At 42.7% G+C, this 18,131-nt stretch overlaps 1 protein-coding gene across 1 annotated transcript; it reads left to right on the top strand.

Moving 5' to 3' along the window:
• Positions 1–281: 281 nt before the first annotated feature.
• On the top strand, positions 282–16,013 carry AP1S3 (adaptor related protein complex 1 subunit sigma 3). The gene is made up of 5 exons (XM_056499336.1): positions 282–441; positions 12,098–12,276; positions 13,449–13,557; positions 14,446–14,583; positions 15,528–16,013. The coding sequence occupies exons 1-5, from the start codon at positions 439–441 to the stop codon at positions 15,561–15,563; spliced, it is 465 nt and encodes a 154-aa protein (XP_056355311.1). The 5' UTR covers positions 282–438; the 3' UTR covers positions 15,564–16,013.
• Positions 16,014–18,131: the final 2,118 nt, after the last annotated feature.

Genomic DNA, 18,131 nt, shown 5'->3' with positions numbered 1-18,131 from the left:
TATCAGAGTTCTATTCTGATGGAGATGGGCAGTAGAGCAATCATGCCTGTCGATCTACCCGTGTCTTTAGGGCATGAATGGTTGACAGGGGAGTAGCTCGAGCCAGTGGATGCATGAACTGCGTTTTATTAATGTCAGGAATGCCGAGGTGAGAAACGCGCCCTCGGAGCGGTTCATGCACGTCCGGGGCGGCAGGTGGGGGCTCGGCACCCGCGGCCTGTGCGCACTGCCTGCGGGCAGTCGGTCTGCGAGCCCTGCCCCGTCCCGGCCCGTCCCGGCCCGCGCCCCGGGCGCTCCCGGCGGGCGGGAGGAGGCGCCGGGAGTTCCCTTTCGGGGCATTGTGGGAAGGCGCGATGCGGCCCGGCCTCACCTGAGCGGGGCGGGCGGGACGGAGGCGGCCGCGCCGGGCAGGGCCGGCTCCCCGCCAGCCGCCGCGCCATGGTGAGTGAGCGGGGCCCAGCGGGGCCGGGCCGGGCGGCAGCGGCCCGCCGTGCCCGCCGGCCCCTCGACGGGCGCGGTGTGAGGGCGGGAGCGAGCCGGGCGGAGCGGGGCTGCCCGCGCCCCTCGGCACCGGGACGCCCTAACCATCCCCAGGCGGGGTCGGGCAAGGCTTGCACCTGCTTGGGGGAAATGAAAGTTCTGCTCTTCTCCGTTTGGTTTTCCGGGCCTCGCGATGAGCTCGGGTCACGCCAGAGCCTCTCGTAGACAACCGGGAAAACAAGGCTGTTGCAGAGAGGTTTTGTAAAGTCTTCCTGTAACCCGAGGAGCTGAGGTGCGAGTCGGCTCCGGTGCCTGGAGAAGGACGGAGTGAGGTTTCGTGTGGATGTGCCTGTCTCTAGGCTGGCTGGTGGCAGAGCGGGTCAGTGTGGGGCAGTGGGTTTTCTTGTGACGGGATCTTTGGGAAGAGCTTTTCCCTGGCTGTACTCCCAGGTGTCAGGTAAGTGGAGGGCTTGGGCAGCAGCATTACCGCTGCCGGCTCTGATGTGCACCTTTCCATCAGCGAGAGAGCGGATGGGTCTGGTTATGTTCTTGTCTGTCGGTCACTTGCCTTACTGTGCGACCCGGCTCCAGGGCTGGCAGTGCTCGATTGGGCTTGGAAGGGGCAGCAGCCGGGGAGGGAGACCCTCCACTGCAGCGCTTGGTGTTGGTTTGCTGGGCTCAGAAAAGGTTACTGTGGATGCTCATCCTGAGAACAGTGGTTAGATTTTCCCCAGGGGGAACTGCAGGCTCCCAAGTAGCGAGCTGGTCAGTGATGGCTCTTAATAGAGAAACCATCTCACTGCTTGATAATTCAGGCTTGAGGCAGGTTCTGCGGGCATGCCCCGAGCCGCTGTCTTGCACAATTTGCCCATTGTGTGCACCTGTAATACCAGTTACTGGCCCTGCAGCTGAACAGAAGTCTCTCAACTCCTTCAGGGGAGGCCAAATGCTGTTGTTTGTCTCTATCCTCAAAGGCAGAGCTGTGTTGTTTCTCTAGTGGTTTAGCCAGAATGCTAAATACGTGTTAGTCTCCTGTATTTAGGAAGGTGTACCTGTCATTATATTTGCAAACAGAATATGCACAGTAATGAGTTTACAGATGGCAATGCAGTCTCCACACCTTAAGTCCCTGTAACTTCTCTGGTCACACCCCGAGACAGCCCTACATACCCGCTTCCCTCTGGTAAAGCTTATGTAAACAACTAGAGTTCCTATTTTGCCCTTGAAGGTCAGTAAATAGGGGAGCTGATTTCAGGGAATCTGATCTCAGAACTCTCCTTGATGCATGTACTTCACAACTGCCAGTTTTCAAAGCACTCACGATAGTCCCAGGGGAGCACTGCTTACAGTAGTGCTGCTTGTTGACAATCTGGAGTCTGACTGCTGTATTGATGGTTAGAATTTTACAAGGTGAGTGTGCATTCTTAAAAGTAAGAATTTTGGTTTTCCGTTTTTTGAGGCCATATTACAACACTTGGTGGTATTACTATGTTATGTTACTGCTGTCAACCTTACTCTTCTCTTGAGGATCTGGTGCTGAAGGAACAGTGCTTTTGTCAGCTTTAAAGCTTTAAATATCTCTGCCATCCAGTCTCTAGAAAGGGATTGTTCACACTCGGTTACGAGTCAAGGAAAAAAGTTTGCTGGGTTAAGAACCAAGAATAAGCCTTATCCAGGCTTATGAGTGATGAACTTTCAACAGGTAATTTAAACTTTCCATAGACTGGTTCCTCTGTTTTGGAATGACAAGAGTTGTGCTTGCTACCCTTTTCTGTGTTTTTAGACGGAATTAAAGATGTTTGTGCAAATGGTACCATGTCTTAGCCAGAGGGTTGCTCCAGTTGTTTGCTCTCTTGCAGATTTCCAGGCAAGTTTTCAGGGAAGAGTCTGTTTAGCAAAGCTGACTGAATTCATATCCAACTGAGAAACACAGCTTTTTATGCCCATCTTGTGCTTTGTGACATGTTTTTTAAAAAATGACTTTTTAGAAAGACTAAATTCTGCTTCCTGGCATATGTGGGTGCAGCAGAGATACATCTCATGAAAGATCGCTGTCTCAACAAAGTCAAAGAGTGGGGAGAGAGCAGAGAGGAGAAAAAGATAAGTCTCCCCAAGGACATGTGTTGCTGTAGTCTCTTGTGCCTGTAAGTGTTGCAACATCTCGATCCTATTGCTGCTTCGGTGTTTTCAGGATTACCTTCGTGAATAAATGCAGGGCTCTGCTTGCATAGCTCTGCATGCAGAATTGGTGCCTGCATAGTAAAGGATCTGATTCCCTCCTACCTGTGCTACTCATTAGTACAGGGAGACAAATTAGTACTTATGGGCATGATCTGAAACCCTGGAGAAAGATCAAAAGAATCCCATTGAGCACTGTGGCTCTAAAAATGCACTTGGCCTGAATAGAAAAGGAGTTGGCAAGCACTGTTTCTCCTTAGCAAGACATTTGATAAGCAGTCACTGATCTAGAAGCTGGGGTGGAAATATTAGTTGCTGTGACTGCAGCTGCTGACACCTGCCTAATGTTTGGAAATGAACTCTCAGCTCTTCTGAATATTGATCTCATCAATACTTTCAATGCCCTTAAGTAAAAATGGATGTAGATCTGTGGAAGATGTTTTCAATGCTGCACAGAATTTACTATTTACAGAGTGACTTCTTATTTTCTGCTTATGATACAGCTGTATTTTGGCCTCACAAAGACAATGAACTTTGCTTCTAGGCATCTACCTCTGAAAGACAAGGAGGGCAACAGATTAGAAGAGATGAGAGGAGAGAAAATAATAAATAAATTAGTCTGTTGTTCAAGGCAGCAGTTCTTATGCTACATGACAGAAAAGTTCTTGTGGTATTTCTTTGTTAATTTGTCTTGTAGTGAACTTTTACTGTGGTAGTACATAATGGCAGTGGAATGGCATCCTTTTCAGGAGATCCTGAGTTAATAGACTTTCTGCTTCCAAACACATTACTTGAGAGGAAGTGACAGAAACACATGGAATCATAAACACTATAATGATTGGTTGCTCCACAAAGAATCAGTGTACATCCTGTGAAATTTTTAGACATTAAATGTATAAAAAAATAAATGGGAGTGCTTTTTCACACAGTGTAGATGACTGTTTTCAATCCACTGTTGAAAGTGTGGTGGTGTCCCAGTAGTTAGGCAGCTCATACAGGGTGGGGCCACAGGTGGGTTGTTGGGATGCAGTTTCTGGCCCAGTTCTTAAACCTGTGATTCTTGGAGGTAGGGCTGCCAGAGTGATTTTATACATGCCCTGTTCCTTATGCTTGTGCCCTTCTGGAAGCTGCTTAGTTCAGCGTGCAGCTCAGGGGCTGATCCATAATCTGGCATTCCTGTTACTCCCTGTCATTCAGTTGGACTTCAGAGTAGCATTTTATGGGATTTGTGAGGAAACATGTTTTTACATTTCTTTGGAATTGTGTAATCTCTGACTTGCCAATTTTGGATGTTCCTTCTCCGAGTGCCCATGACCATTACAGATTGTCACTGTTCAATACTGGAGCCTGCTCAGGCCATGCAGGAACTGCCATTCACACTTTACTGTCCCTGGTTAATAAGCTCATTCTTGGAAAGCAGAGGAAATGTTGTGATACATCATCTGCTGATTATTTGCTTAATAATCAGCAATGTAATAATACTTGTTTTATATATATATATATATATTTTCACTTACAAATGAGAAAACTGCAGGCATGTCAGAGCCAGGAGTTACTAGGATGTGGAATGCCTAGAGGGCTTTAGAGAAAGCCAAGGCTGGGCACATGCAGGAAGAAGGCTAGAGGGATAATGGGCAGCTTGGTCTGTCATGAGGCAAGCAAATGACAGGTTTTCTGTACCTTTAGTTTTTTCAAAATCCTATGCTTTATAAACGATCCCATGGACCTTCTGAAGCCACCAGTTACCTGCAAGAGCCACAAAAGGACAATGCGATGAAAGTATTGAGGAAACTGGTGAGTCAGGGAGGCAGATGGAGCTGCCCCTCCCTCAAGTATTTGCAAGATTTATGCTTTGGCATCCACATCAGGCATTTCTATGAGCCAGTTGTGGTCTTGCTAGTGATGTCTCAATTAAAACTATACTGCCTGTGTGAAAAGAATTCTGTCTGTATCACATGTACCCAGTTACTAATTTCCATCCCTGCCCACTAATTTCCCTACTGTCCTATTCCTGCAAGCTGTCATCTGCATTTTCTTGGCTGCATTGGCTCTGTGGTTTCTTGAGTAGCCAGCCCCGGGCCTTTGCATTTCTGCAGATGTTGCAATGGAGAGAGGGAGTTGGAAGATCCAGTCCGGCAAGCATGGCACTTCATTTGGGAGTAGGAATACAGCATACAGAGGCATTGGGGTAGGATGGGAAGGTGCAATTTACATTTGTGTGTTTGAAGGCAAGCTTGGCGTGCCTTTCTGGCCAGACTGTCTGTCTGGCCTGGAATGTCCTGATGTGTGTTTCTCAATATTACAGACATAACCCCAGGTACTCTGTGCACCAGTGCTTTTTTTCTTCTCTAGCTTGCTGAGTTTATGTAGGACATCCATCTGCTCTGGTCTGTTAGGGAGGGCATTACAGTCCCTCTTCACTAGCCAGTAAATGCCTGTTGTTGCCTTGCTACTTGCCTTTGGAGCTTGGGGATAGTTTTGCTCAGACACTTGTAGCTCTCAGTGACTTGTTAGCCAGCACAGGAGCTCTGTGGTCACCATCCTCTGCTTAGTCCCCTGGGGTGAGTGATGGACACAAACTACAAAAGAATGAGAACCGGACTCACTATTCTTTGAGTAAAATGCAGAAATGTACCATGTTGTGCCTTTGTGTGCTGAAAAGAGAGCAGGTGAAATGTTGGCTGAGTGCCTGTGTGCTCTGAGCTCTAGGAAGCTGTGGGAAGTGCTGCATGAAACTCTCAACAGCCTCTGGGCTCAGGAGATGGGATGGAAAGAGGAGTACCTCAGGTATTTCCTTTCTCTCAGGTCTCATGACGGAACTTGGATAAATAAGAAAATGAATTTGTGATCCTTTCTCATTCTACAGGCTAAATATTGGGCCAACATACTCCAAAGCATTTTGGAAGATTTTTTTCTCTGGCCCTTCTGTAAACAGTGGTTGCTTCTTTTATGCTTAGGCTAAATCCATGTTGGTTTTTTACCATAATGAAAAAAATGTCGTTTTAAAAGGGAAAATTGAGAATTTCTCAATTGAGATCTCTAAATTAAATGCTTCAGTGTTTCCAGAAGATTATTCTGTGCTCTTTTCAGGGTTATAAACATGATCTGAACTCACATGGATCTTTGGTCCTTTTGGAGCTTGGGTTTTCTGTGAACACCTTGTTGGGATGGAGGAGGAATGGGTGTGAGGCTGCTGCCAGTCTGCCTTGTTCCTGCTCCACCAGATGTGGGAATCCCCAGGCTGGAGCAGTGCCTGAGGAGCCACGTTAGCTTGTCACCATCTGGGTGTGCTTGCCCTGTCCCAGAGCAAAGATTTTTAACTTTGCTCTTGCAGAGGTCAGAGGCAAGGGAAGGGCACTGCAGTGCCTTCATGTAGCAGGCCTTTGCAAATAACTGATAAGGCAAAGTGGAAATGAAGCTAAAAGAGCTGCACCTTTTGCTGGAATCCACTGGATGAGATTTTAGCTCTGTTTCTTCACTTGGAGTTCAAGGAACAGGCTGGAAAAATAGCTTCTTGTGCCTGTAAAGTGCACTGGGGTTGAAGTGAATTAGGGCTAGCTCTGGGCAGCTTGCTCAGCCTCTCCCCTGGCCTTTTCCTCCTTGTAGTAACCTAATGAAGGTGTCCTCTGCCTCCCAAAAACATGTAAGTAAATAACAGCACCTCTAAAAGCCCAGCCTAGGAGGCAGAAGGAATGTGATTATCTAGTTAATAATTGTTTCAGACCTCTTTAAACTGCTGCTTCATCTGAGTTCAGCCAGCTCGCATCCCTGCTGTGTCTGTCCCCTGGAGACACTGAAGGGACAGTGAAGGGACAGTGGTGTGACTGCTTCCCTGGCCTGCTCTCCCATGGCAGAGCCTGAGGCAGCTTTCAGACAAACTCCAGCCTGGGTCTGTGCTTGCCTATTAGTTGAAAACTGGAGTAATTCCACTCGGAGGAATAAAATTTTTAGAAAATTCTGAGTTACTATCCTCTGTAAAAACTGGATGCCTTTGCCTGAATCTTCCCCTTTGGAGTTGTTTTGGAAAGCTGTGCTGCCTCTGCTCTCCAGAGCAGTGCAGGGAATCCTCCTGTTGGTGGGACAGCCCAGCTTGTGAGGAGGCATGCCTGTGCTGCAGGGAGGACACTGGTGCAGGAATGCCACCAGTTTATGAGGAATGAGCCGAGGTCGGGAGGACTCAACCTGCTGCCTGTAGAGATAAGTGGGAGCAGAGCCAGAGGGAGCTTGGGCACTTATGGGGCACTTGGAAAGCTCCTTGAGCTTTGTTTTCTGGTCCTTAGTTAGGGATCAGGAGGGAGCAGCTTGAGCTCAGCTATATTGTTTTGATTACAGTTTTATTTAGCTCAAGTGAGGCTATCAAGAAGGCTCTTTCTGTCTGGATCGATACCATATATTATAAATAAAATGCTGGTGTGCTGGTCCATTTAAAATCTTTGGTAACAAGGGTGACTTCTGCATCATGAAAAGCATAAAATCAATGTGTAACTATGGTCACGTGTGCCTGTAATGATCTGGCATGGCTTTTATTGCATGGACTTTGGATGTATTGTTTGGAGGAAATTGCTCAGAAATGTTCCTAATGGAGATTAAGTGAGGAAGAATCCTGTGCCAGGTAGGCAGCAATACACTGCTTCAGGATTTCTGTGTTGCTGGGCTTGTGCATATTTTCTTTTTTTTCTTACTTGCTTACATCATGCAGACTAAGTACGTGTTTGAAATTTTAAAGCTGAGAGCCAACAGTATTTAATAAACATCTGTCAGCTCCTGTGCTGCTGTGAATAAATGTTTTAGTGACAGAGTAAACAAGTAGGGAAATTAATAATTTTAATTAAGTAGTCTGTTTTGAATTTTACATATTTGCTTTAGAAATGTCTGAAACTCCAGAGTGTGTATTAAAGGTCAGTAGCCAGATGGGATTTCATGTAACAGCAGAATACCAAAATATCTGTACTTGAGTGTGCTAGTATTCTGTCTTGTCCTGATGTGGGTGGAATGTTAATAGGTCAATAGGTCTGTTCAGCACATCTTTCTCATTTCACCCTAAACACCTGGCATTTCAAACCAACTGTGTGTTCACATTTTTTTATTTTTTTTTTAATTTCAGTGTTTACTTTCCTCCCCCCATTCCAAAACCAAACAAAAAGAACCTCACTAAACAAAGCAAAAATGAGAAGGAATTTTTTATTCTTGAAATGCTTTGGAGATTAGAAAAAAAGCTAATGGCTGGAATAAAGTGAGTGTTCATATTTTTTAAAAGAGAAGATTTGATTAAAGTAGGTTTTGTTCATTTTCAGTTGTGATGTAAAAATAAATACTGATAAAAACACCTGGACAGCTGTCTATGTTGGGAAATAGATTCTTTCTTTTTAGAGGAAAGAATGAAAAAAGTAAAAAAGAAGCAGAATATGAACTCTTAGACTAAATCAGTGACAGCAGATCTAGCAGACTTCAGGGAATCAAAATAAGTTAAAAAAGAACTTTTATCATAGCAGGTCACTTCCTCTCCACCAGGTACAGCCAGTCAGTCTGGTTTTCCCCAGGCTTCTGTTGGCAGCTGAAGGTCTGGATTTTCATCCCACTTCCCATTTTATGTGGTCTGGGAATTTTCATTGCTTAGCATGTCCTGTGTTGTCTGTTGCCCTACAGAAAGGTTTAAGGAAAGCTGAAAGTTTCCTCATTCTGCCAAGATGTCTGTTTAAGGATAGCAGTTCCTAATTTGCAAATTTTACTTACGTGTGAATTTCAGGTGTGGGTTTTATAAAGGTGGCTTTGATTTTGGAGGGCTCTTAATTTGGAAAGGTTGCAGCTGAAGCAGAGTGAATGCCCAGAGCTGCCTCACCAAGCAAATCCTTGCCCAACCACAAAGAAAAGAAAGGAAAGAGGATTCTTGCTCTTTTTTCTGCAGTCTTCCTCTTCTGCCTTCTCTCCCCTGAGGCTCCTTGATGAGTTCCCATCTTTATCCTCCTCCCCTCACCCAGGGACCAGATGCCACAGAACAGGTTTGGAACCAGTCAGCAAATGTTATGCAGGTTGAATTACAGGAGGAGGAGAAGCAGTTCTAGGGCACGTTCTTCTTTCTCACAATGGGGTGAGTTGGAGCCTCTTGCACACCCCTGGAGATCACCTTTCAGGAAGAAATGGGGCGTCTTTTACCTGTTTGTGTTACTAAACTGTAAACTGGAGAAATTACTCTAGAAAAGGAAAGCCCCTTTCCCGTGTATTCATTTTTATCTTCTCCCCCTGCAGGTGATTTGTTATATATGTAGTGGAATACAGCCCTTTAGACAGTTGTACTAATTGTTGCAGATTAGGTTAAATTTTAAACCCTTCGTAAAGGCAAAAATGATCCAAGTTTGAAACTACTGAGCCAATTGTAATGTGTTTGATCAGTCTGAAGTGTATGATGGCCAAATAGTGGAGAAGGCTGTACCAAAGGGGACCTGCAGTCCTGGCAGGGAACAGTCCAGAAGACAAGCTTGGGTGAGCCGCTTATCAGATTATTACAGTCCATTAGTTAAGAAGGGAAAGGTCTCCCAAGGAAACTGGAAAGAAAGAAATCAGTGTTAGTTTCATCTATCTCTCTTGTATTTGCTATTCATGAATATGCAAACCCTTCTGTGTTTTGCATTTTTGTTGTCTGTTCTATTTATTGATAAATTATTTCATGTCAAAGTCTAGCCTTAGATTTTTTTTTTTTTTTTTTTTTTTTGTAGCCCTGAAACTCAGGGTGTTGGTTTTTATCCTGGTACAGTTTTGTAGATCTTGATAGAACTGAAGGCCCTATAACTTTCCAGTCTGGTAAGTAACTTACTGCTGCAGTTGATTCATAGATGCATGAGAAGGGGTTAGACTTCCAGTTTAGAAATTGGTTTAAATGTTTGATCTAAAAAATACCCCAACAAACTATTTTTCCAATAGCCTACAAATAGAAAATGCAGTCATTTGGATTACTTGCTGACGTTTATGGAGGTAATTTTGCACAGTGCTGTGGGTGGTTGGGTTTGATTCAGTAAAACATGCTAATAAAATTACTCTCAGCTCCCAGACCAGAGCTTGTCTCCATCAGTCTCCACATGTGAAGGAAGCCAATGCTCTCTTAGAAACTGTATTCTTCAGTAATGTATTGTACAGCACTGGATGTTGAAATTGAAAATGCTGAAAGCCATTTAACCTTTTAAGAATGTATTATTTACCTCCTACAGAGTTCCCCAGATTGAAGGGGTTTCAGAAATTAGAAAAAGGGAAGAAGAACCAAAAGAGGAGAACTGCACCTCCCCACAATATTTTTGCTTCAAGTACCTGCAGCTTTCTAATATGTTGTTTTGTTACAGTAGTTCTTAGCTGGCCAGTAATATGTACCTAGGCTTGAGGGTGTACTATATTACTGCAGAGTATAAAATTTAGTACTGTGCTACAGTAAAGGCTCTATTTTCTACCTATATATATTACTGTAATAACAAAATTTCCAAGTGAGGCAATTATTATAGTCTGCATATGAAACAGTGTGAGATGGAAGACCCAAACAATGAGATTCTGGAGCTTGTGTGTGCATTTAGGAGCATTAGTGGATATTTTCTGATTGTAAAGAGCATTGCCTCAGCTCATAAAAGTGGTAGTGAGACATCACCTGCATGTGTAGAAGAAACAGTGGAGTTCTCAAAGCAGTTTTAAGTGGAGAGCAGCTCACTTTCCTATGGGTGAAGCATAAGTAACTAATGGGCAGAAAGTGGTGGTAATATACACAGTGATTGCCTGGTTTGTTGGCATTTAACCTTTTAGAGGCATAAGGTTGTGCTTCTGCAGATGTGTGTATTACATGCAGGCACTCAGGTTTAAGGTCTCTTGGGTCCAACAGCTGACCCTAAACCAGAATACCTTTTGATTTTATTTTCCTATTGAAACACTGCAGGCAAAGGATGCCACAAAACTCAGTGTTATGCTGAACATGCTGTCAGCTTTTGATAGAGATTGACTCATTCCCTTCATTTTCAGTCAAATCTGATCATCCTCTCCTATCTGATAATTCACCATGTTTTTAGAAATTAGTTTATCAAATAGCTACCTTTACCCAAAGGCTTTTAGATGGACTCCTGCTGACCTGCTGCTCTTGTCTGTGGAACCTATGCTCTGCTTTTCAAAACACCCTCATCTTTACAAGGGCTTTGGAGTTAATGTGCTGTGCAGCAAGCAAAATAGCCTTTCGTTCAGCCAGCTGCTCTCAGTGGGCAATTTATGGACAGTGAGTGCTGTCCCTGCATTGCCTGGGAAGGGGTAACCCTGGCAGCTGGACGATTCCTGTGTCAAAACCCAGCTTTTTGCAGAGAAAGGCAAACCCATGGTGCTTTGCTCTTCACTGTAATCAGGTGTGTGTTCTGCCAGCAGAATACTTGTTTTTATTTAGCAAGCTTGTCTGGAGAATATTATAGGACTCAACAGAAGGCAGCTACAAAATCCTTGTAATTTTATCAATCACATTAGACTAATGATGGTAAGAGCCTTATTTCCAACAGTAGATCCTGCCACAGACACACATGACTAAAACTTCCTCCTTTCCCGAAAATGATTCCACATTTGAAGTCTTTCTCAGTATAGTCAGAACTCTTATCTCCGGATTACTCAACAACTATGCAACTCAATAGCTAGAGAATGGTTTTGAATTATGAATGAGTGCTTTGTTTAAAATCCAGTAGCTTTTCCTTTTTTTTCTTTTGTGTAGAAACTTCTCTGCTTGGACTTTACCAGAATGTGGAATGATTTTATATTCACAGAAATCTGCATTGTAATCTTGATAGTGATTGTGAACGTTAACTGTGTAATCCTCTCTTGGAAATGTAGTGATGAAGTATAGGTACAACAGTAAACTGGAACAGGAAACATGGAGCAGAAGAGATTAGGGTGTAGATAGAAAACCTCTAGGGAAGGATAAGGTTAGGGAAATGGTGAAGGATTTGGTAAGAGACCTGCTGGATCAGGGCTTTGCAAGGATTTGGAAGCAGGTGAGGAAAGCGAGGCCTGATTTCCCTACTCCTGTTGTGGATAAGTTTATTCCCTTCACTGAGATATCTGATTTTGCTGAAGGACGGGGTGGTGCCCTCTTCTCACCACTGCAAAGTGGTGATGCTCCTGTTCCTCAGGCAGGGGCAGAAAAGGAAGCAAAGCTGCTGTTTGCACAAGGTAAGGAGGATGGGTAGGAGAGGATGTAAAGGGTTTACCTAGGGAAGATGTGCCACAGGGAAGGGAGAGCTGCCTGGGAAAGAAACGGGAGAGAGGATCGATCTTTCCCATGCCGAGCCTCCCCCAGACCTCACTGACACCATGTCCAACCATCATGCCAGGTTTGGAGGTGTGTGGCCAGGACTGGGATTTCTGGTCCCAGGCAGAGGAATGCTCTTCCCTGGCCGTGGCCCTGGTGTTAACCATGTTGCTTTGTTTACTCTAGATACACTTTATACTGCTGTTCAGTCGGCAGGGGAAGTTAAGGCTTCAGAAATGGTACACGACGCTACCTGATAAAGAGAAGAAAAAGATCATTCGAGAAATTGTTCAGATTATTTTGTCTCGCAATCAAAAAACAAGTAGTTTTGTTGACTGGAAGGACCTCAAGCTTGTTTACAAAAGGTGTGAGTAGTTTTGTAAGAACATATAATCACTATTCATGAGTAACACATGCTAGAAGAGGAAAAATAAAGGCTCACTTAAGGAAAAGCAGCAAACAGCACTTGTGGTGCTGGGCTGAATTTGGAGCCTGCCATTGGCAATCTGGGTATAGCAAGGCAGTATCCCTGGACAAACCAGCAGGGTAATTGTGGGGTGCAAAACACTTGTATGGTTTGTCAAATGAGAAAAACAGGAGTAACTTAATAGGTATTAGTGTTTAGAAGGTGTTAGGCCTCACTGCCCCTTCAAATTCCCCAGGGTAGCCTGGCTGAGATGTGTGTGCTGGGTTTTATCAGCTGTGGAGACTACAGGAACTGTTCCAAGGCACTTTCATAATTTTGTCAAATTTTGGTTTTGAAATATTTGTTGCTCTGGAAAGTATTAATTCCCATTTTCTTTTCCAAAGTAATCCCTGGTCTGCCTAATGCTAACTGCTTGTTTGTTCTCCTAAAGTTGTGGCAAACAAATGTAGCCTTAATGTGTACTACACTGGGTAAATTAAACATCTCCCATTTAGCAAAAACTGAGTTCCATGCTGTGAAGGGAGGGATATAAACATCTGACCAGAAGCTGTGACAAGTTGGCCTCCAGCCACAGTATCAGCAAGCTTAATAGATCTTGGGTTGGTTTAAACATAAATGGTGCAAGTTAGTTACAAAGCTTGTTTGATCTAAGCAGCTTGGTGCATTCTGGCCCTCTGTAAAACACTGTCATTTGACAGTTAGTTAGCAGGCTTGCTGAGATGTAACTCCTTTCACCTTTGCCTTATTTTTTTTTTTTTAATTAGATGGGGTAGCTTGTCCTACAGTTTAATTAACCCCACTTACTGAAGTGCTATTGCAGCAGATGGAGGAAACCTGAGACCACTACTTAGTACTGATTTATTGCCTCTTTTATTATGTCCAGTGTTATAGGTGTCCCACTTCACCAAGGGGGGAGTTGGTTCTTCTAACTGAAATAATAATTTAAATCATCTGATTTTCTAGAGTGTTCTCTGGGACACTATAAGAGTGAAAGCAAAAGTTTATTTTAGAAACTAGATAGGACTTAACTGTCATTTGAATGACCTCTAAGAGATGAGCAGAGCACTGAGGTCCCAGCTGTTCACTGCCATGTTTTGCTTATTTCCCCAGGTATGCTAGTTTGTATTTCTGCTGTGCAATAGAAGACCAGGATAACGAGCTCCTGACACTAGAGGTCGTTCATCGATATGTGGAGCTCCTGGACAGATACTTTGGAAACGTGGGTTTCACTTTCTCCCTTGAACTCATTCCTGTCTGATAAACAAAATTACGTGCAGCTGATTTGCTTGGTCTTCCATCTGCTTCACTTGCGCTCAATCCAGAATAAAATTAATTATTAGAGTATTTTATAAAATAGTGCTGAAATGATCATAAGATTGGGTTTTTTTCCACTTGCCCAGAATTAATCTTGATGCTTTGTATGTCTGTCTTGGGATAGAATTTGAGGGGAAGGTTTCAGGAAAAATCATTAAAAAAACTCAAAACTGACTAAAGTACTTTAATTCTCTATCCTGGCATCTTCAGGTATACTGGTTTTGTTTGTCTCATAATATTGTGTAACAATTAAGGAGAGGCAAAAGATAAGATTACTGGGTTTTTAAAGAAAAGACTTAAAAGAAGGTCTACAAGAGACCCATCTTTTCTATGAATTTTTTTAAAATTATCCTGCCTACCTTAATTCATATCTTAGTTAAATCACTGTGCTATGACTTATGTCTGTACTGCCTTCAGTTTTACAAAACTAAAAAGCAGTTGGTGGCTGTTGCTGGGCAGGAAATTGTCTTGCCCTGTGAAATGGTGAATGCAGGTAACTCATATTACAAGGGCTTTGTAGGACCTTAAGGTTAGTGGGGTGGGAAGTCACTTTGACAACCAGCATGAGCTTAATAATTAAGTAGAATATCTTTGCTGTAAGTCTGTATATGTGGAGACAATTTGTGCAGAAGCTTCAATATAACATAACATGCAGTTGCTTTCTTCATCCTGCTACCTAGCACAGGGGTGCACATGCTGAGGGTATTTGATCATCACAACAGCTTTTGGCCCAGTAGTGCTTATAATACTGTAAAAGTGATTTAAACATGGTTGTGGCCTCTTGTCCTGGCAGGTGTGCGAGCTGGATATTATCTTTAATTTTGAAAAAGCTTATTTTATTCTTGATGAGTTTATAATTGGTGGAGAAGTACAAGAGACTTCAAAGAAGACTGCAGTGAAAGCCATAGAAGAGTCTGACATGCTGCAGGAGGTAAGGCAGAGGAGGACAAAAGGCAAACACCTCATCTTCCTACATCTTCCATGTTTGACAGGAGATGAAAACACAGCTAAGCACTTCTGGTACTTAATTATCCAAGTGTGTCTTACATGCAGTCTCAACAGGTACAGCAGTGCAGTTACAAAAGCTTTCAATTCAACCCTCTTGGTATCATCTGGAGGAGCTTTATATAAAGCTGTTGCTCTCTTGCAGCTTAACTTCTACAGTTTATTAAGAAATAGTTTAGGATGTATCTAAGATACTTCTTTAATATAAGAACATAATCTAAGCTTATTTATGTATTTATGTATGCATATGTATATCTAAATACAGAAAAGTCTCTCCTATTTCACTAATACATTGGAAACATGACCTACTGTTAGCATTTAAAATTTGAAAGAATATGTGCTGGCAAACTCTTCTTTCATTCAGAAGCACCTGTGTAGTTTTTCTGCAGGGTACAGATACGTAACCCTTACTCAAAACCCTGCAGGAATTGTCTTGTGACTTGGAACATAAGGGGTACCATTGAGCCAGGAATGGCAAAAACAGTTGAATATGATGGGTTTAATTCAATTTTTTTCTCAGTAGTGCAGGATCCATCATGATACCCTGAAGGGAGCAGCACAGTGGTAGAACTGGCTTGGGAGTTGAGCAGGTTTCCACAGGGCTCTGCCCTGTGCACATGAAACTCAGGCACTGTGTGCAAAGGCCACTGGCATGATGAGTTGAGCCACAGCTGTGCTATGGCATGATTTAAACATCAGATTTTAAACCACTCTGTTAACATGTTTTAAAGCAGAATTATTTCTGCATTTTAAGGAATTTTATCTAATTTCCTGCAAAACTATAGCTGTCCTCAAAGAAGACAAGAGGATTTCTCTGACTATTATTGTACCATTCCATAATGCATCCGTTTATTTGTTTTTGTTTCCTAGACAGTGGAAGAATACATGAACAAGCCTGCATTTTGATGTTAAACTACCTGCTGAGAAAACTGCTGTTTGCACCTCTGAAGTGCACTTCCTGAAATTGCTTCCCAATGTGCCAGATCCTCAGAGAAATACCAAAAACCAATAACTGAAGTGGCTTGTTTGTATAATGGTGAAGATGAAGGTCAGCTAATGTAGCAAAGGGTTTAACAATTCTGTGCTTTACATTACTCTGTATGTGAGTTTCTCAGAGTTGTTATTACCCCAGTCTAGTTTCTCTTCTCCTTGCTGGACTCAGCTCTTGTTTTGCACCACGACTTTTAGCTACGGATTTTGTCATCACAAAGTGCTCCTCTGACAATACTTTGAAAAGAGGTATTTTTACTAGTTTTGTTCACTGCTGACTGTATGACTCTACTTTTGTACAAATGTCCATTATTTTGAATGTAATGGTTATTCTGCTGTAATAATAATTTTTTCTAAAAGCCAAAATGTTGTGGGCCCTGATTTCACAAACTTGTGACAAGATTAACCCTTGAAGTATACAAGGAAATACGTCTCTTTGGGGCAGCCCCTTTCTTTCACTTCTCTTTCCTGCTCTAGTCTGCTAATAAGGCTGCTCCAACTGCTCCTAGACTGCACTCCATGGCTCCATTTAATCTGGAAGACTGTTTGGAGATAGCCTATTTGCATGCAGCAGCTAAAAAAGAATTCATTAAACTTAGGAGAAGCCTATTTCTGTCTTTCTCCTCGTTTTCCTATCCCGTTTCTTGATCCTTTGGACCTCTGCAAAGGCAACAAACTTTGGAATTGTGCAGCATGAGTGCAGGAGAAAAACAGAAGAGGAAAAAACAGCCTTTGGAAGATAATTTTGTATATCTTTTGGTATCCCAAACCCATATTTCCCAGTAGAGTTTTTCAATCTCAAATTCACACACCTGTTGGGATGATCAGCTTTCTGGTAGTTGAAGATGCTGTTTTTGTGAAGGTTGGGTAGTTTAATGAGCTTTTTATAACTCTGCAAGCTGTGAAAAGGATAAAATGGTAGGAGTCAGCTGGGCTGTGCGCCCTCCTGTGTGTTACAAACCATTGCAGCAGAATGTGTGTGGAGCCAGCTGTGTTAACTCACCTTTCAGTGCAGTTTAGACTATGAACTGATTGAACTGGTTTCCTTAGATTGTCCTCTTTTAACAGAATCCAAGTCTCAGAGAAATTCTGTTTATCTGAGCCCGTAACTCCAAGCTAGATGTTTTGTTTCTGTCAAAATCATGAAATTATTCTATACAAAAATTAGGGAGGTTATAAGACAAATATGCCAGAATGGTCCAAGCATTGTTGCATTTCCCTTCAGTATGTATATTTCCCTTGATTTCTGGCATGTACAGTCTATATTTTCTTTCAGAGGCCTTTCTGACCTTTAAATGTCCTGTGTGCTTACTCTGTCATTGCTCCTTCCTTCCTTGTGAGTTTGTATCTTCCTACAGGAGGGACACTGGGGGTTGTTTGAAGGGTGGGGGCACTTGCACACCACACGACTTTACTCATTGTTAGCCCACTATTCTGCCTGTGCTTTCCAGTCTGTTAGTAAAACTGTAACAAACTGGTTCATAGCATCATGTTGCTCTTTTTTATAATTACTTTATCCATCTGTTTTCTCTGTATTGATGTCAAAGACATACTTTCAGCCTGGAAAAAACAGTGAAAATTGCTGAAGGGCTTTTAATAGCTCTGAAGACATTCAATTTAATAGTAAATTAATGAAATAGTATGATTTGTATAATATTTTCTCATGGTTTTTTTAAGTACAGTGTTTAATTGATTTAGAAATCATTAAGAAGTCACTTCAGAATGTGCAAAGAGGCTCTTTCCACACTTTGCTTTTATAAGTGACTTCTACTAACTGAAATCATCAGTAGTTTGATTTTATTCCCTTTTGGAGCCATTATGTGATTCTCTGACTCTTAAAATTGGTTGAATTCTGAATTAAATCAGAATAGGAGTACCAAATAGATTTCTTGGTACAAATAAGCCTGTCTTTTCAGTCATTTTAAGAACAGCTAGAAGGCTTCTTTTTGCATCAAGTTGAAGAGAATTCCTGATGGAAGAAAATAATGGACTGGGCAGAGGTACTTACACCAGCCATATCAGTGTAGCATCTGAAATAAATAGCATTGCCAAGCTGGTGTAACCAGTGTCAGCTTGAGAAGTGTGAAGGAATTAGTCTGGTAAGTGTGAAGGAGTTAGTCTGGTTTCCTTACCCTTGTGCAAAGATTCATTGGAATATGGTGTGCCTGTTGTGCCACCTGCCTCTGTGCTACAAAGATGAATGGAAAGCATGGTAAGTACTCTAAAAGATCTGCTGAATTATGTTCATGCTTTAATAAACATATACACACTCCTGCTGCTTCTTGTAGGAGAGATGTAGGAGAGCTCCACAAAGCAGGAATGTGAGCCTTAGTTGATGTGACTTTTGCAAGTGCCAGCCTTGAAAACAGATGGGTTTGAAACATAAAACTTGTATTTCAACTTTTTACAACCTTCAGAGAGAAAGGGATCACTCAGCTAAGTAATGTTTTAATGGAATTTAGTTAATCCAGGGCTTTCTTCAAA

The sequence above is a fragment of the Oenanthe melanoleuca genome, chromosome 9, assembly GCF_029582105.1.
Source record: "Oenanthe melanoleuca isolate GR-GAL-2019-014 chromosome 9, OMel1.0, whole genome shotgun sequence".
Taxonomy (NCBI): domain Eukaryota; kingdom Metazoa; phylum Chordata; class Aves; order Passeriformes; family Muscicapidae; genus Oenanthe; species Oenanthe melanoleuca.
This window is presented reverse-complemented; position numbering and strand designations above follow the sequence as displayed.

Bases quoted from the DNA above. Each gene is read 5' to 3' on its own strand.
- AP1S3 (XM_056499336.1), top strand. The intron at 12,277-13,448 runs GTGTGAGTAGTT...TTATTTCCCCAG, and splicing joins CTCAAGCTTGTTTACAAAAG to GTATGCTAGTTTGTATTTCT. The intron at 14,584-15,527 runs GTAAGGCAGAGG...TTTGTTTCCTAG, and splicing joins AGTCTGACATGCTGCAGGAG to ACAGTGGAAGAATACATGAA.